The following is a 19,191-nucleotide window of genomic DNA, read 5'->3' as shown; positions in this document are numbered from 1 at the left end:
GGCACAAATAAGCACTCACCCCAAATCCCCCCCTAACTGGCCTTCAGGCTGGGCCCCCTTAGCCCATAACAAGGTTACAGATATATACAAACATTGGGGTAACAGTTACCCCGCTATAGTTCCAGGGGTACCCAGGGCACAAATAAGCACTCACCCCAAATCCCCCCTAACTGGCCTTCAGGCTGGGCCCCCTTAGCCCATAACAAGGTTACAGATATATAGAAACATTGGGGTAACAGTCACCCTGCTATAGTTCCAGGGGTACCCAGGGCACAAATAAGCACTCACCCCAAATCCCCCCCTAACTGGCCTTCAGGCTGGGCCCCCTTAGCCCATAACAAGGTTACAGATATATAGAAACATTGGGGTAACAGTCACCCCGCTATAGTTCCAGGGGTACCCAGGGCACAAATAAGCACTCACCCCAAATCCCCCCCTAACTGGCCTTCAGGCTGGGCCCCCTTAGCCCATAACAAGGTTACAGATATATAGAAACATTGGGGTAACAGTCACCCTGCTATAGTTCCAGGGGTACCCAGGGCACAAATAAGCACTCACCCCAAATCCCCCCCTAACTGGCCTTCAGGCTGGGCCCCCTTAGCCCATAACAAGGTTACAGATAGATAGAAACATTGGGGTAACAGTCACCCTGCTATAGTTCCAGGGGTACCCAGGGCACAAATAAGCACTCACCCCAAATCCCCCCCTAACTGGCCTTCAGGCTGGGCCCCCTTAGCCCATAACAAGGTTACAGATATATAGAAACATTGGGGTAACAGTCACCCTGCTATAGTTCCAGGGGTACCCAGGGCACAAATAAGCACTCACCCCAAATCTCCCCCTAACTGGCCTTCAGGCTGGGCCCCCTTAGCCCATAACAAGGTTACAGATATATAGAAACATTGGGGTAACAGTCACCCTGCTATAGTTCCAGGGGTACCCAGGGCACAAATAAGCACTCACCCCAAATCTCCCCCTAACTGACCTTCAGGCTGGGTGGCTCAGGTTGGACTTTAGGTGGATCAGGGGTGGAAAATGGGTTGAGTGAGGGTAGAGAATGAGTGGATCTGGAGTGGGTCGGGGTAATTGCATGGTGAGACATGGGATAGAAGCAAAATAGTTCAAAGAGGGGTCTAGTATGCAGTTGTATGTGTATTACCCCCCCCCCTACACAGGAACAGTAGAAGATGCCAAGATGGTGCTGCCATTGGTTTAAAAGGCTATTTGGATAGGCACATTTTCTACCAACAGGAACACCAGCTGGGACAGAAGTTACGACTGGGGTACCAGGGGCCGGGGGTGCTTTGCAAAATGGTACCCCGCATTCCAACCTTTTGTAGCCCTTTAAATTGAAAAACAATACAGTTAATTTCCTCTCCTGTAGCCTAGAAACTGCATTGTTGTCCCTTGTAGTTTCCTACCGAGTCCTCCCGACGGCTGCGCTCTCATTAATGGAATGATTTGCTTGATTTCCTTTGTCATTCAATAGCAATTTGTTGCACTCACGTCAGAAATGAGGTTTGGGAGCATTATCTGAGCCGTTGCTGATAGTGGAGCAGAGACGCTGCGCATCAGCACAATGGGAGGAAGACGAGTTCCTACAAATAGGACACTGCTGATTTATGGGCTGAGAGGGAGTCGCAGGGGGTAACGCTTTGCAGCCAGGCGCCATTTTATGCACCACTACGTATTCTCTTTGCTCTGGGCCGTTGCTAGCAGAGGGATGCCAAGGAGTCTTTTCTGCCTTAGTTGAACATCAATTATGTGCAATAATTACAAAATAGAAGTATCTAATTATAGCAAATAACCAGACTCCTGAATGCCCATTTTGATGGGAAAATGTAAAAATAAATGAGGGGACAAGACCTGAGCAGCAGAGCTAGAGCACTAGAGGGCGCAAGAGAGCGCTTCAGAGAGTAGACTGCTGAACACAGGCCGGCTACCTACAGGGCTGGGTCATGGCCTTCTCAGCTGCTGTTTCCTTACTTGCACATCTGAATGACCCCCAAGTTAGGGGGCACACCTACATACCTCCCCCTGCCCACTGCTCATGAATACAGTGCAGCCAGATACAGGCAGCGCTGTATTCATGGGCGAGACCCGGTGTGGGAGAGAGAGAGAGGATGAGGAGATAATGGGTGGAGGTGCCAGGCCAAGTAGTATTGCTTCGGCAACAAGAAAAACATGGCCCAACTTTGAATATAGTATAGAGTGGGGTCAGTCATCCAGGACCACAGAGACGTGCAGTGTTTATAGTATAGAGTGGGGTCAGTCATCCAGAACCACAGAGACTTGCAGTGTTTATAGTATAGAGTGGGGTCAGTCATCTAGAACCACAGAGACTTGCAGTGTATATAGTACAGAGTGGGGTCAGTCATCCAGAACCACAGAGACTTGCAGTGTATATAGTACAGAGTGGGGTCAGTCATCCCGAACCACAGAGACTTGCAGTGTTTATAGTATAGAGTGGGGTCAGTCATCCAGAACCACAGAGACTTGCAATGTATATAGTACAGAGTGGGGTCAGTCATCCCGAACCACAGAGACTTGCAGTGTTTATAGTATAGAGTGGGGTCAGTCATCCAGAACCACAGAGACTTGCAATGTATATAGTACAGAGTGGGGTCAGTCATCCCGAACCACAGAGACTTGCAGTGTTTATAGTATAGAGTGGGGTCAGTCATCCCGAACCACTGAGACTTGCAGTGTATATTTGTACAGAGTGGGGTCAGTCATCCAGAACCACAGAGACTTGCAGTGTTTATAGTATAGAGTGGGGTCAGTCATCCAGAACCACAGAGACTTGCAGTGTTTATAGTATAGAGTGGGGTCAGTCATCCCGAACCACTGAGACTTGCAGTGTTTATAGTATAGAGTGGGGTCAGTCATCCAGAACCACAGAGACTTGCAGTGTTTATAGTATAGAGTGGGGTCAGTCATCCAGAACCACAGAGACTTGCAGTGTTTATAGTATAGAGTAGGGTCAGTCATCCAGAACCACAGAGACTTGCAGTGTTTATAGTATAGAGTGGGGTCAGTCATCCAGAACCACAGAGACTTGCAGTGTATATAGTACAGAGTGGGGTCAGTCATCCCGAACCACTGAGACTTGCAGTGTATATTTGTACAGAGTGGGGTCAGTCATCCAGAACCACAGAGACTTGCAGTGTTTATAGTATAGAGTGGGGTCAGTCATCCAGAACCACAGAGACTTGCAGTGTTTATAGTATAGAGTGGGGTCAGTCATCCAGAACCACAGAGACTTGCAGTGTTTATAGTATAGAGTGGGGTCAGTCATCCAGAACCACAGAGACTTGCAGTGTATATAGTACAGAGTGGGGTCAGTCATCCCGAACCACTGAGACTTGCAGTGTATATTTGTACAGAGTGGGGTCAGTCATCCAGAACCACAGAGACTTGCAGTGTTTATAGTATAGAGTGGGGTCAGTCATCCAGAACCACAGAGACTTGCAGTGTTTATAGTATAGAGTGGGGTCAGTCATCCAGAACCACAGAGACTTGCAGTGTATATAGTACAGAGTGGGGTCAGTCATCCCGAACCACAGAGACTTGCAGTAGTATAGTCTGACCCCACTCTATACTATATACATTGCAAGTCTCTGTGGTTCTGGATGACTGACCCCACTCTGTACTATATACACTGCAAGTCTCTGTGGTTCTGGATGACTGACCCCTCTCTGTACTATATACACTGTAAGTCTCTGTGGTTCTGGATGACTGACCCCACTCTGTACTATATACACTGTAAGTCTCTGTGGTTCTGGATGACTGACCCCACTCTGTACTATATACACTGCAAGTCTCTGTGGTTCTGGATGACAAACCCCTCTCTGTACTATATACACTGTAAGTCTCTGTGGTTCTGCATGACTGACTCCACTCTATACTATAAACACTGCAAGTCTCTGTGGTTCTAGATGACCGACCCCACTCTATACTATAAACACTGCAAGTCTCTGTGGTTCTAGATGACCGACCCCACTCTATACTATAAACACTGCAAGTCTCTGTGGTTCTGGATGACTGACCTCATTCTATACTATAAACACTGCAAGTCTCTGTGGTTCTGGATGACTGACCCCACTCTATACTATATACACTGCAAGTCTCTGTGGTTCTGGATGACTGACCCCACTCTATACTATAAACACTGCAAGTCTCTGTGGTTCTAGATGACCGACCCCACTCTATACTATAAACACTGCAAGTCTCTGTGGTTCTAGATGACCGACCCCACTCTATACTATATACACTGCAAGTCTCTGTGGTTCTGGATGACCGACCCCACTCTATACTATATACACTGCAAGTCTCTGTGGTTCTGGATGACCGACCCCACTCTATACTATAAACACTGCAAGTCTCTGTGGTTCTAGATGACCGACCCCACTCTATACTATAAACACTGCAAGTCTCTGTGGTTCTAGATGACCGACCCCACTCTATACTATATACACTGCAAGTCTCTGTGGTTCTGGATGACCGACCCCACTCTATACTATATACACTGCAAGTCTCTGTGGTTCTGGATGACCGACCCCACTCTATACTATAAACACTGCAAGTCTCTGTGGTTCTAGATGACCGACCCCACTCTATACTATAAACACTGCAAGTCTCTGTGGTTCTGGATGACCGACCCCACTCTATACTATATACACTGCAAGTCTCTGTGGTTCTGGATGACCGACCCCACTCTATACTATAAACACTGCAAGTCTCTGTGGTTCTAGATGACCGACCCCACTCTATACTATAAACACTGCAAGTCTCTGTGGTTCTAGATGACCGACCCCACTCTATACTATATACACTGCAAGTCTCTGTGGTTCTGGATGACCGACCCCACTCTATACTATATACACTGCAAGTCTCTGTGGTTCTGGATGACCGACCCCACTCTATACTATAAACACTGCAAGTCTCTGTGGTTCTAGATGACCGACCCCACTCTATACTATAAACACTGCAAGTCTCTGTGGTTCTGGATGACCGACCCCACTCTATACTATAAACACTGCAAGTCTCTGTGGTTCTAGATGACCGACCCCACTCTATACTATAAACACTGCAAGTCTCTGTGGTTCTGGATGACTGACCCCACTCTATACTATAAACACTGCAAGTCTCTGTGGTTCTGGATGACTGACCCCACTCTATACTATATACACTGCAAGTCTCTGTGGTTCTGGATGACTGACCCCACTCTATACTATATTCAAAGTTGGGCCATGTTTTTCTTGTGCCCGAAGCAATACTACTTGGCCTGGCACCTCCACCCATTATCTCCTCGTCCTCTCTCTCTCCCACACCGGGTCTCGCTCCATTACACCTACTACAAACCCCCGCTAGAAGCTCACTCATAGCCCCCACGCCAGCTTTTTGTTCAGCCTCTCTGTCTGACTTACACCCCTCACCTCTAGTGCCCTAAACAGCTGCCTCCCCTGCCCACCCCTAGTTCTGGCCCTGATTATATTCTTATGTATTTCATTTACTAACAGACTCTTCCTCCCGCATGATATGTTACATATTAAAGAGGAATCCATTAGGAAATATGTATGTTGAGCCGCGGGTAAGCGCAGGCATCAGATTAATCGCTCGCCCTTCAAGCATCTGCCCTTTGGTTTTGTTTTGGGGAACAAAAGGTCCGGCGTCAGCGGAAAGTACAGCAAATGCCTGCGGATCAGAGAGCTTTCACTTGCCGTTATTTATTCATGGGTCCGGCACTCAGGGGGAAAGGATACGCCATGCACTTCCCAGCATAGATTTAATGCTTCCAATGTGCTATCAGAATGATCCCATATACATTAGGGTGTCGGAGATAGGGACAGAACTCCACATAGAAAGAACAAGTTGACATAATCATTGCACACTTGCCCTTTAAACATGGGCTGAATTATTTCTGTGTCATTTCTGGCAGAGTTGTTTGGATAAAACCATATAATTCCAATGGGCTATAGAATTGTTGCTAAGCGTTAGTTCAAGGGAACCTACAATCACATTTATTTCTATATAACATTCATTTTATTATTGATTATTTAATACAGGTGCAGTTTAATGTTATTAACATTAAATGTAGGTCTCTATAAAACTATATTGCATAAACAAGCTCATATGTATCTAAATAAACCATTTTCATGGATTCCCCTATACTAAGCACAATTCAGCAGGAACAGCCCCCTAAGTTTGCTCATAGCCTGTACAGAGAGATACCATAAAACTATGGCAGCATAGGGATTCCCCTGTACTAAGCACAATTCAGCAGGAACTGCCCACTAGTGCTCACCTGACCGTGTGTGCTGCTGGGTGCTGATCGCAGGTTGTGTGGTGCTCGTTGAGCTCAATCATGAGCAATTGCAGCCCTGGAGGGTGTGGTGCGCCCAAGGATGCTGATCCAGGAAAGCCCCAGGCCTCATCTGAGTCACCTAGGCCTCGGGGTGCTTCTGCAGAAGGAGGAGTTTCTGAGGGGCCCCAAGCGGAGTCCCCAGTGCAAGTTGCGGGGTTTAACCCTGATATGCTGCCGCATGAACCGGGATTCCAGGAAAATCTGGCCAAGGGAATTCAGAAGTTTAAGGAGAAAAGGGCTGAGCTTGCGGCTCTGAAATCTCTAATAAAGACCAAGAGGTATGAGTGCGCTAAGGCCTACAGCCTGGCCCGGCCCCGCAAGAAGGTAGAGATTGCTGCCCTGTGCGACAAGCAGCGCACTCTGGAGCGGGAGCTGGACTTCCCTGGCAAGGGAATTGGTGCGGTAAAGGAATCGTTTGATAATGCCGAGCGGTTCCGCGAGATGGAGCAGAGACGCCAGGAGGAAAAATACAGGGCATCGCTGAGAAGCAGAGCCATTACTGAGGTGTCCAGCGATGAGGAGCCTGAAAGCTCTGGGGCCCTCCAGCCAAACCGGCCAGCTCCAAAGAGCCCTGGGACCCCCACTGGCACTCCTACTGGTACCCCCACTGGTACCCCCTCAGGTACACCGGGCCTCCTAAGGGAGATCAGGCAGGTGGAGTCTCCTTGCTCCCTGAGGCCGCAAAAAATGGTCTTTTCTTTGGAAGAAATTGATGATATTGACCCCAAGGAAAAGGTGAAAGCAAAGGAAAAGAAACAGCAGCTGGAAGTAAGTAGCTTTGTCTACACAGAATCTGATTTCCCTGTCCTGCCCTCACCCCAAAATCAGCCTATGTCTATGGGTGTCTCCCAGGCTGCCCCTCAGTCAGCTGAGGATGTTGGGGTGCAGTCAGCCCCTGCTGCGTTGGCCAGTTGGGCACAAAAAGCAAATGCCAATGTGGCTGCAGCAGGGAACAGTGAGAATCTGCCATCTGGGAGGAATGCAGGGCAGCCGGCGCAGAAAATGGCTGAAAGGGAGTCAGTTTGCCACACTGCTGCAAACATCGGTGCAGAACAACAAGCGGGCCCTGAGGGTGACATCTCACAGCAGCCAGAGGCCATTACATCCACTACTGTGTCTCTCCCAGACCAGGAAAAAGCCAGTTGTGATGGGAACAACTCGGAGCGGAACCATAAAGGCAAAGCTGCAGTCGCTGAGCAGCAGGAGGAACAGCGAAAGGGAAACAAGAAGAAGGAGACCAAGCCTGCTCCTAAATCTGGCAGGAAGAAGGCGGCTGCAAAAGACTCGGCAGCGGACTCTTGTAGTTCAGCAATTCCAACTGCTGCCATTTCCAATGGTGCAAGTGTGTGTGGGCGTGACTGCAGTGAGGGGATCGGTGAGCGACTGCCTGAGGCTGGTGAGTGCACTGGGAATGTGAATTCTGTGGGTGTAAATGTGTGTGGGGGGAAAGTGTTGGGGGGCTCGGGTCCAACTGTGCAAGGGTCAAATGCTGTTGTGCAAGAGGTGAATGTGGGTGCAGATACAAGTGTTGTGGGTGCAGGTATGAGTGCTGTGGGTGCAGGTACGAGACCTGTGGGTGCAGGTACGAGTGCTGTGGGTGCAGGTACAAGAGCTGTGGGTGCAGGGGTGAATGACCCAACTGGTGCAGTTAATGCCACAGCGGCGGGTGTAAGTGCAGCGAATGAGGTGGCGGGAGTGAGTGGCCAAAGCTTTGCTAATATTGTCCGTGGCAAGGCTAAAGGGCCTGGCAGTGTGAATGTGGCGAAGGTGGCAGTGAGTGGGGCGCGTGTGAGTGACAAACCTGCAGTGGGGAATTACCCCCGACGTGGGAGGATCTACCCCGCAGACTCGGGGAGGCGCAGGAATGTGGTGCGGTTGCAGTGGGAGGGGGAGGGTCCCTTGCCTGAAGGAAATATTGTCGTTGATAAGATCTGTGATATGGGCTTCACTGCAAATGATATTTATTGTTTTGTGCATAACAAAGTGTTCAAAGATTATACCATCAGCTTCATGAGGCCCCAGGAGTTGGACGAGTTCTGGGAAAAGTTTAGGGATGCCACAGGGATGTGGGAGGGGTTTCGGGCAGTGCCCGTGTCTAGGCCTGGGGTCTGCAAGGTCACCATTCTCATAGAGAACGAGTCCATCCCCCCCGCAGACCTAAAGATCTGGCTGAGAAGGTATGGGGATGTGATAGGGGAGCTGGAGAGGGACTTTGGGTACAGGGGGATATGGACGGGGGGCTGGCAGGCTAAGGTGCGCCTACGCACAGTAGGCAATGTCACCCAGCACATCCCCAGCTCCGCATACATTGGCCGGGATTTAGTCTGCTGCTTTTATCCCGGGCAGCCCAGGGAATGTTGGAAGTGCGGCTCCACCAGGCATTTCAGTATTAGTTGCGATGTACTGAAATGCGCCATGTGCCTTGGGGTAGGTCATGTGGCAAAGCACTGTCCCAAAAGTATCCGGTGCAACTTGTGCGGAGAGCTCGGCCATGCGTACGGTTCCTGTCCTATGTCGTGGCAAAGCATTGATGAGGAATACCGCAAGGAAATTGGGGTGCTGGAGTCCGAGGCCACACAGGGTCAGGTGGTTGGGGAAACTCAGCCTGTGCCTGATCCTGACCCGTTCATCCCCCATAATTCATCTCAGCCTCCCCAGGGCCCCCAGCCTTCCCGGGCCCCGCAGTCTTCCCAGGCCCCACAGTCTTCCCGGGCCCTGCAGTCTTCCCAGGCCCCACAGTCTTCCCGGGCCCTGCAGTCTTCCCAGGCCCCGCAGTCCTTCACATCCGTTAGGGCAACACGGGGAAGGGGCAGAGGGAGAGGGCAACCTAGTGGACGGTCACTAATGTCCCAAAGGGTAGTTCAGGAGACCCCCCCTTCTGAGCGGCCTAGTGTGGCTAACAACACATTGGGGGATTGGGTTAAAGTAGGCGAACCCCAGAAAGCCACCTTGGCCAAACAAAAGGCTACCAACTCGAGTGGGGGGAATCACAGGAAGAAAGAGGAAAGGGCAGAGGGTGCCCATGCAAAGGAGGGGGCTGATCCCTTTCCTTTATCTGTAAACAGATTTGCTCCTTTATCTTGGGGGGAGAGGGCAGAGTTGGAGGAGGAGGAGGAGCTAAACAGGGAGCTGGCACGGTCTGATAACGCCAACTCTTCCTCTTCGGAATTTGAGGACATAAGTCCGGCTGAAGCTGAAAAGCTTCCATCTGGTCTCTCTGCAAAGAGGGAATGCTCTGACGATGATAGGAAGGTAAAAAGGAGGGTGGAAACCTCCTCATCTTAATCACCCTGTAAATGGCTGTTCCCCCTCCGATACGCGTCGTGACCATTAATGTCGCGAGCGTTAAGTCTGTAGGTGCAAGAGACACGGCCTTCTTTTTTCTCTCCCGAGTTGAGGCAGACATTTTATTTTTGCAAGAGACCAGATTATGCAATCTTCAGGTGCTCCATAGGGCCAAGAAGGAATGGGTGCACGGTCCTTCTTACTGGTCTCTTGCGGCCGAGATGTACAGCGGAGTGGCGGTCCTTTTTAAGACCAGTAAGGTAACAGTCAAACGGGTGATTGAGGTAGAGATGGGCAGATGTATGGTCTTAGACGTCCTGCTGAATGGGCAGAATCTTCGCCTTATTAATGTGTACGGTCCTCAGACCCTAAAGGCGAGGAGGGACCTGTTTAGCAGGATTAAGCCCTTTCTTTTTACAGCCCGGCCGATAATTTTTGGCGGTGACTTTAACACCGTGACTAGGCCTATGGATAGGGGAGGTGCCGCAGGTCGGCTGGGCTACGATAGCATTTACCTGAATAGCATAGTTAGTCAGGCCGGCCTAGAGGATGTGCACATTCGCCACTTCCCTGACCGCACGGGTTTCACTTTTTATAGAGGAACATGTAGAAGTAGGATAGACAGGTTTTTTGTTAAACAGGACTTCATAGTGTCTCCTCCTGAGGTGACAGCCGTGGAGTTCTCCGATCACTGTATGGTGAGTGTGTCCTTGAATGTTTCAGAGTCCCCTCAGAGGGGAAGGGGTCTTTGGCGCCTGAATTCGGCCCTCCTGGGGGAGGAGTGTGTAAATCAGTCCTTCAGGGAGTTCTTTCAGGCTCAGGAATCCTTATTAGATCTGTGCAACACTAAGGCGGAGTGGTGGGAGATGGTCAAAAAGAGGGCAGCAGGACTCTTTCGAGGCCTAGCAAACAAGATACAAATTGATAAAGATCGTGCCTACCAATCTCTCAGGAGAAAGTTAGACAGACTGGTGTCTGATGGGGCCCAAGGTGGGGAAGTTGCCAGGGTCCGTGCCCTCATGAAGGAGTATCAGTATGACAGGTACTCTTCCCTGGTTTTGGAGAGGGACTACGGGAAGCACCACTCGCCCGACCCTTACCAAAACTGCCGGGAAGTGTTTTCCCGCAAGTCCATACACGGCTTGCAAAATGAGGCTGGGGTACTAGAGACTTCGGTCCCTGGTATTCTCAGAGTTGTTAAGAACTACTATGCTGAACTCCTGAAGGGGCAGGGGCTCTCCCGGGCCAGTATGTCTTCCTTTCTGGAAGAGACCCCTATTCTGCAAGATGAGAATATTTCTTTTGACGAATTGGAGTGTGAGATTGGAGTTGAGGAGGTCAGGAAGGCAATTGAAGGCTTAGGCCTCAAAAAGTCTCCAGGGCCTGACGGTTTAACAGGCGAATTTTATAAACAGTTTGTTGATGTCCTGGCCCCTCGTCTCACAGAGGTATTCAATAGCACCCTGGAAGAGGGCCTACTCCCTCCCTCTATGAGACACTCAGCTCTTATTCTCCTCTCCAAGGGTTTGGACCAGTCTAAGGTTGAGAACTGGCGCCCCATCGCTCTTCTCAATACAGACCGAAAGATTCTGGCAAAGGTCATGTTCAACCGCCTTTTTCCTTTTGCAGAAAGGCTTCTTTCCCCCTCTCAGCACTGCACAGTGAAGGGCCGCAGCACCTTTTCCGCTGTCCTTGGCATCCGGGAGGTCCTAGAGCGGTGCAGGATCTGCGAGTGGGGTAAGTATCTGCTGACTTTGGATCAGTCAAAGGCTTTTGATAGGGTAAACCACGAGTATCTCTGGTTGCTCCTTGACAGGTACGGTCTTCCGGGTAAATTTGTTAATTGGCTAAAGATTTTGTATAAAGGGGCCGAGAGTTTCCCACTTGTGAATGGTTGGTCCGGGGAGAGCTTTGGGGTTTCTTCTGGGGTCCGACAGGGCTGTCCTTTGAGCCCTTTGCTTTATGTATTTGCCATTGATCCCCTCATAAGGCGGATAGAGTGCGATGCATTAGCAGGGGTTCCTCTGTCTCCCGGGAGGGCCCTGAAGGTCTCCGCTTATGCAGACGATGTCACAGTAGTCGTGTCTAGTGGGGAGGAGGCAGAGACTGTGGCACGGGTGCTAAGGGACTACTCAAGGGCCTCTGGGTCCTTGATTAATCAGAATAAGTGTGAAACTTTCTGGATGGGGAAGGGAGATCCTGCCTTCGATCTTCCGGATGTCTTCCCAGTGGCCCAGCCCAAAATTAAAATTCTTGGTATCGAATTTGGCCATGGCGATTATGCCAAGCAAATTTGGGAGGGCAAGTTGGAAACCGCATCTGTTCTGGTGAACCGGTGGAAAGGGTTGAAATTTACCCTCAGAGAAAGGGTGGATCTTATCAAAACCTACCTGATTCCAATCTTTTTGTATCTCAGCCATGTGTGCCTTTTGCCAGAAGCTTTCTACGTTAAGATCAAAGGTCTCTTCTTCCAACTGTTATGGGGGAATAAGACAAACCTCATCAAAAGAAATATTACCTACCTACAAAGGAAGGAGGGGGGTCTCGGTATGGTGAACCCCGTTGTGTTCTTCGTGAACACCTTTATTAAGTATAACTATAACAACCTCCTGTTGGAGAAGCCTCCTTTGTGGGTGGAGATCTTCAGAGTTTGGGCCCTTCCTTTTCTTGAGTGTTGGAAGAGAGGCGGCTTGGTAAAGAGCGTGCGTGCTCCTCATGCCCCTCTCCCGCCTTATGTTGCCGTGAGTCTGAAGGTGATGAGGCGGTGGTGTGTGTCTGTTGGGGAGATCAGGGCTTCTCCAAGAAGGGACATCGATAGGAGAGTCTTGGGTTCCTACTTTCATGCATCACTGGCCCTGAAAGACTGTCCAGACGAGGTGTTGAGATCAGGGCTCTCTTTAGTCAATTCCCCAAGGGTTCCCCCGAAGCTCAGGGATGTCGTCTGGCGCTCCTTCCACGGGAAGCTCTATGTTAATGGGAATCTGAAGTACAGACGCACTGATGACCGTGACTGCCCACGAGAGGAATGCTCTGGGGAAGTGGAAACGATGGACCACTTCTTGCTTCAGTGCCCCTTTAACATAGATGTTTACAAACAAGTCTCTGCTGCCTTGGGCATTCCTTGCCTCTCTGGTTGTAATTACCAGGAGTGGGCCTATGGGGCATTCAAGCGACACAGGGGGTATGATTTGGGCACTCTTTTCTTAGTCAGCTCTGTTGTCCGCTTTTACACCTGGAACACACGGTGCAAGGTTTCTCTCAGGCGTGAAGTCCTCCCCTGTCCAGTGGTGGTGGATATGGTACTGGGTGAGCTCGGGAAGATACGCTCTTTGGAGAGACAAAGGATGGATGAAGCAAGGTGGAAGGGTCTGTGGAGGGGCATTCAGTTTGACCCACCGTGAGTCTCTTGCTAATTCTGATGTCTCTTTGGTGTTGGGCTAGTTCTTTTCACCCCCCTTAGATTTTTGCCTTCGTCGTATTTTTCTGATGGGGCTTCATACAGTTTTAGGTGAGTAGCCCAATCTTTTGCCTTCCTGGAGTCAGAGCCATGTTTTGTGTATATAGTTGTTTATAGTAGAGTGGCACCCAGCCAGGCTGAGCCACTCATTGAAGTTGAGTTAAAGTTGGAAATTGAGCAGCGTTGTATAGCTCAGGTGCGACTATACATCAGCTTTGTAACATTTGTACAGTTGCCCAGAGAGCAAGCGGATACGTTTATAGGATAAGCTAATTATGTTTACTGCATGTAAATCTATTTAATGCTTTTGCTTATTTGTTATGTTATTTTAAGCTTTATTGTATTAGGATGCAAGAACTCAATAAACAAAAATTTCCCCTGTACTAAGCACAATTCAGCAGGAACAGCCCCCTAAGTTTGCTCATAGCCTGTACAGAGAGATACCATAAAACTATGGCAGCATAGGGATTCCCCTGTACTAAGCACAATTCAGCAGGAACAGCCCCCTAAGTTTGCTCATAGCCTGTACAGAGAGATCCCATAAAACAGCCGCTGGCTGCAGGATAATTTGCATTATTGCTGAATGTGTATTTATTGCTGATTTTGTTTCCGTTGCTCAGAGGCTCAGCACCTGGGGAACCTGCTGGTTCGGTACGGCTACATCTACCCCTTGAAGGATCCGCGGAACCTCATCCTAAGAGCCGACGACTCCCCCTACAGGTTCCAGGTAAGGTTGGCACCCCATGGGGAGAGTCTAGCTCGGGCCTCTTTAATATCAGCGCAATAAAAAGCAACTGGGAAAGTTTTGAGGTGAGAATTCCATGTAGGAAAAATCCCTTTAAATGATACAGAATCTCGCCCCCATAGTTTAAAATTAACCGTAGAGATCTGCATTGAATACTAAATATGTGGGAAGAACTGACAAAGAGCGAGTCCCTTCCTGACTTGTGTGGTGCCTACAGCTCCCAGCTTGACTCACTCATTAAACAGAATACGTGGCCAATGCCACACGGGAGCGTTTCAGACTCACGCTGCTTTGTACCGGGAGCTGCAAGAAACATAGGAGAAATGAAGTCGGAACAGGGAGAGAGATCAAAGAAATAAAGGGCCAGGAGACTGGGCTCATTTAAACATTCTTATTATTCCTACTTTAACCTATCACTGGTCATTCTAGCCAGCAGCACTGTAAGTGAAGCAGATGTTTTGTCTTGAGCTAAGCACCCCGACATTATACCCAAGATATACATTCTTTTCTGCCAGAAGGGGGAACCGGGTAGAGTCCAGTCAGGTGTCCTGTGTAAAGGGGGCCCCATTCTTGTGGAGGGAATGGTTTGTGTGCAGGGTCAGATACTGATAAAATCCTGGTGGGCTCTTGTCCTGCTGGGCCCTGGCTCACCCTGGCTAGTCCTGCTGCCTTTCCCAGCCAACAGCCCTGTGGTGCCACTGGAGGAGGTGATCTTGGTGTATGTGGTACCAGCAGTGGCCAGCGGGGGGCCCTAGAGATCTGCTTTTTCTGGTGGGGGGCTGCAGAACTTCATTACAGCACTGTTTGGGTGAGTCTCCGGCAGGGTTTGGCTGTAATGGGAAGTGTCTGGGGGGATTGGGCAGTGATCAGACCTGCAATTTAATTGGGCATTTTGCTTCATTGAGGCCCTATTCTATGTAGTTGGCAGGCCTATTGCCCAGGGAACCGAGCCCTTTAGGAGTGGATGGCCCTGCTGTCTAAGCAGTATGGGGCCCCATGATTTCTGGGGCTGCCCTCAGGCAAGAAAAAGCTACAGGGCTCATTTACTGCCCCTCAGGGCTGCCATCAGAAATCACGGGGCCCCTAACAAAAAAATTTTCTGCCCCCCTCCTCCCATGCCCCGCCCCCCAATTTCCCCTCCCCTGGTGACCCCTCCTCAGTACAAAGGATACACAGACATTGGTAGCCAGGGCCCCCCTAAAATACTGGTAGCCAGGGGTTACGTTTTGCATTGGTGCCAGGGCATGGACCCCCTAAAACATTGCTATCCAGTCCAGGCCCCCCTAAAACATTGCTGGTCCTCCCCCTTCTCCCCCCCAGCATCCTCCGGCTCCCCCCAGCATCGTCCAGCTTCCCCCCCCAGCCTCCGCCTGCTTCTCTGGCTGCTTTCTCCGGCTGTGCCCTCTTGCTATGCCCCCCGGCTCCCTGCTGCATCCATTCTATTATAAGGTTCCGCCCAATGCGTACTGACGTCACACATATGCATGGGGAGCAACCAATCAAATTACTTGCTGACCACCAATGACATAAATTCTTTAAAGGGGGCCTGAGCTTAAAAACTATCTCGGCCAGGCCCCCTTTAAAGTGAAGATCGCCCAGGCCCGGGACAACTGTCCCCCCTGTGCCCCTCTGATGGTGGCCCTGCTGCCTCTTACGTACCCCTTGCATTTATTGCATTTCTGCTAGTAATGCTGGGGAACCCCACAGTGGCCTGTACCAGTGGTGGCCATATGCCTGTGCCACTTGTGGCTGTAAATGAGCCCTTATAACTTGCCCAGATGGCACTATCTTTAAATGTGAAGCCTTTCTGTGCCGACACCAATCTCCCCTTCAGGCAGAATTTCTGTATCAATAGAATGAAAGTGGGTATTTTTGTTGTGCCGGGCACAGCGAGGGCAGCATTAAAGGGAACAAAGGCTTTCGTTGGTCGGAATAAAGCATGTCAGGAGCAATTTATTCTCAGTCATAGTTGCTCCCAATCAGGTCAAGAGTTTTGCCTTCTCCTTTCATTACACTAACATGCCGTGAATGCGGCAGATGAGCAGGCGCTTCTCCGGGGGTATAAAGCCAACGACGAGCGACACAAAGACATTGATTTAAGTGCAGCCTGTCAGCTGACTGCATATTGTCTCATCACATTCATGTTAAAGGGGAAAATGTCTTCCTAAGCAATCCAGTATTTGTCTGGCTGTTTACATTCCCTGCACTGCTGGTTCTCACTCCTGAAACAATGTAGCAGAAGTCAGCTGAACAATAGACCTGGAGGAGAACGGGCTTCTGCTACAATGCTTCAAGATAGCAAAATGAAAGAGCGCACACCTTCTATTGTAACAAACAGAGGAGGTGCAAAACACTGGAGAAAATCCATTCAAAAGAATCCAAGAAAGCAAAAAGTATCTGCACACTCCTATAAGCACCTTATTCCTATAGAAATTTGTTTATCCCCTTTATGTCCTCTGGTTCTGACTCTTGAAGCATTGTAAGAAAGCAACAAGTATCTGCACACTCAAAAAAGTATATCAAAAATAGAAAACGTATTCAGTTCAATACAAAGTATATCCCAACGCGTTTCAACCGATAAAGGGTCTTCATCGGGGGCAAAAATGAACCCTGTCCTTTTTTTTCCCCCCTGATGAAGACCCGTTATGGGTTGAAACGCGTTGAGCTACACTTGTTATGATGTATTTTTGTATTGAATACATTTTCTATTTTTTATATACTTTTTTGAGTGTGCAGATACTTTTTGCTTTCTTATAATGCGTCAAGAGTCGGAACCAGAGGACATAAAGGGGATAAACAAATTTCAATAGGAATTACTTGGATTCAGGGGAAGAGGCTGTAAGTGTGGGATAGGAGAGTGTTAATAGTACGGCAAGATAGTATCATAGAGGGGCTGAATGTATGTAGGACAATGTACATAGTTGGTGCCGAGTGTGGGATAGGGAATGTTGGCCTGACCTGCACCGTATCCAAGCACTGGTCTCCGGACAGACCATGGTCGGGTTGACCATCCTGGACAATTGGAACAGCAGGCAGTGGATAATTCTTGATTTACAAGGATCACCCAGTAATTGGCCATAAATACGGGCGTTACGGGACCCAACCAAATCTGGGTATGCACAGCCAGACTTACTGGGCAGTAAGGCAGAAAGATAACGTTTATATACTGTGTGTCCAATCTGTGTCCAAAGTCCTTCTTTTCTCTCCTAGACCCCGTACTTTTGGACTACAAATAAATGGCCGGCCACTGAGTTGGATTACGGTAAGAGCCTCCGCTGAACCTCAATAAAGGTGGGAGTAATGGGGAATGGCTACAGAGGATTATGGGTTAGGTTACCTTTCACCACAAGGACATATTGCTATTACTTTGGACTATATGGCTATGGACTCTATTGTAACTCAATGAAAGATTTGTTTGGACTCAAGAGGCGTTGGGGATGGAGGTGGATCTGGCCTCCTTTTCACTATTAAAAGTCACTTGGCTTGACAAAGGGCCCTGTAGAGACCCGAAATGTTGTTTTGTAAACAAATAGAACAGTATACACTGGCTTCACAGTATCAGTAGTGCTATTGGTGTTTATGGGTTAGGTAATGGGTGGGCGGAGTATGAAACCTCCCATCATTCGAAAAACAAAATTTGGGACGTATTATCTGTTTATATGAAATAAGGAATTTCATGGCTTAGGAACCATGATCATAGAGAAGTAGAAGCAGTATTTAGTATGGGGCTTCATTTGCACCTCTAGCAGCACCCCTGCAGCTTCTCGTGCCACCTCAAGCCAGAAAGGTGCTGTGTACCATGATGCCCTCTGTACCTGCCCAAGGACCCACCTTGCACTGACGTGGGGAACCTTAGCCATAAGGACGTGGTGGGTAATGAGCAGCTACAGATGGACAACACCCAGAGGAACATTCACTGTGACACTGGAGCCCCTGAGATCAGGAGGTCCAGGGGGTCCAGACAGTTAAGGGATCTGCTGTATGATTACCTCCTCCATCCGTTGTGGTCTACAGCAAGTGGGTGGACAGGAGTATGGGTGGGTGGTGTGGGTAGAAACTAGGGGCGGATAAAGTTATGCAAAGTATGAACATTCTTTTTGGTAAGGGAACATGGTACAGTATCATTATGCCACTGGGCAACGCCTACTTGCTTTCTCCAGCCACCCCTCATGAATACAGTGCTGCTGAATGTAGGCCGTGCTTTATTCATGGGGCACATACAGGCCTCTGCTATACCTTTTGGAACTGCAGGACATAAAAAATCATTATTATTATTATATTTGGTCACTCTTTCTATCTGTCATTCAAACCACCACCTGGTTGCTAGAGAAAGGGGGACCAGGCAACAGTTTCCAAGCGGAAACAGTTCCAAAGTGGAAAATTGAAAATAACTCAATATTTTGTATTTCAGTCCTTCTTTTATATTTTGCCTTTTATAGCAATATATCTTGCAAAGAAAAACATCAGGAAACAAGGAGAACTGGTCGAATATGAAAAGGTGAGTCACGTGGCCATTAGTTCGGGCTATAGAATACAATGTAAGTTGGTTTTTAAATTCCTTCATTCATTTTTCATTTGTAAGAGAAGAATTTCAGGCTCTGGAGCTCAGAATGAAATGAAAACCACTTGATTCTTCATTTTTGGTTCAGAATTGCTGTGTTGGATGATTTTCCTGTTATGGGGGAGACTTCTGATTGCTTTGTGTTGTTTCAGGATAATTACAATCAGCTGCACAAACGGATCAACCACACGTGGGACTTCGTAGTGATGCAGGCAAGGGAACAGCTCAGGTTGGTTATGTGCCCAAGCCTATACCCTACTAATCGGAAATAAAATAATATATTCTGTTTATTATCAATCAACAATATTTTGGGACTTGATACTTGTTTTTAAGCCTGGTCCGCGCTATGCTGTGGGGTGGTACTTCTACCTACGGGTTTAACAGCGGGTGGGCAATATCGGGCTAATTTGATCGGATTTCAGGCCAGATGTTGGTCAGAGAGGCCTATTGGTGGTGCCCATACACGGGCAGTTAAGCTGCCAAATTGGTCTAAAGGACCGATATCAGCAGCTACAATCGGCCTGTGTATGACTTGACCAAACTGACATGTTTAATTTTGATTTTTTTTTTTTATTTTGTGAAATATATCTGAAGATCTCCACTCTGGAACTCAGACTGCCATCAGGTTTCTAGGCCTTATTATCCCAAGAACCATGCTGTGGGTTGGAATTCAGACTGAAAGAGGAATAGAAAGTTCTCACAAATGCACAAGTATTTTTGACATTTTTAAAATCTGTAACTCTTAGGCTGATGCCACACATGGCGTTTTTCCGCTG

General features: G+C 48.7%; 1 protein-coding gene across 2 annotated transcripts in view; it reads left to right on the top strand.

Moving 5' to 3' along the window:
• rgs9 (regulator of G-protein signaling 9) overlaps positions 1-19,191 on the top strand; it is a 79,191-nt gene that overhangs the window by 21,158 nt on the left and 38,842 nt on the right. For both annotated transcript variants that reach the window (XM_012969987.3, NM_001103027.1), the window contains exons 4-7: positions 13,730-13,836; positions 17,065-17,116; positions 18,294-18,352; positions 18,568-18,644. In XM_012969987.3, coding sequence (XP_012825441.1) covers positions 13,730-13,836; positions 17,065-17,116; positions 18,294-18,352; positions 18,568-18,644 — 295 coding nt within the window. The remainder of the gene's footprint in view (positions 1-13,729; positions 13,837-17,064; positions 17,117-18,293; positions 18,353-18,567; positions 18,645-19,191) is intronic.

Source organism: Xenopus tropicalis, chromosome 9 (genome assembly GCF_000004195.4).
Source record: "Xenopus tropicalis strain Nigerian chromosome 9, UCB_Xtro_10.0, whole genome shotgun sequence".
NCBI lineage: Eukaryota > Metazoa > Chordata > Amphibia > Anura > Pipidae > Xenopus > Xenopus tropicalis.
Note: the sequence above shows the minus strand (reverse complement) of the source record. Positions and strands in the feature narration are given on the sequence as shown.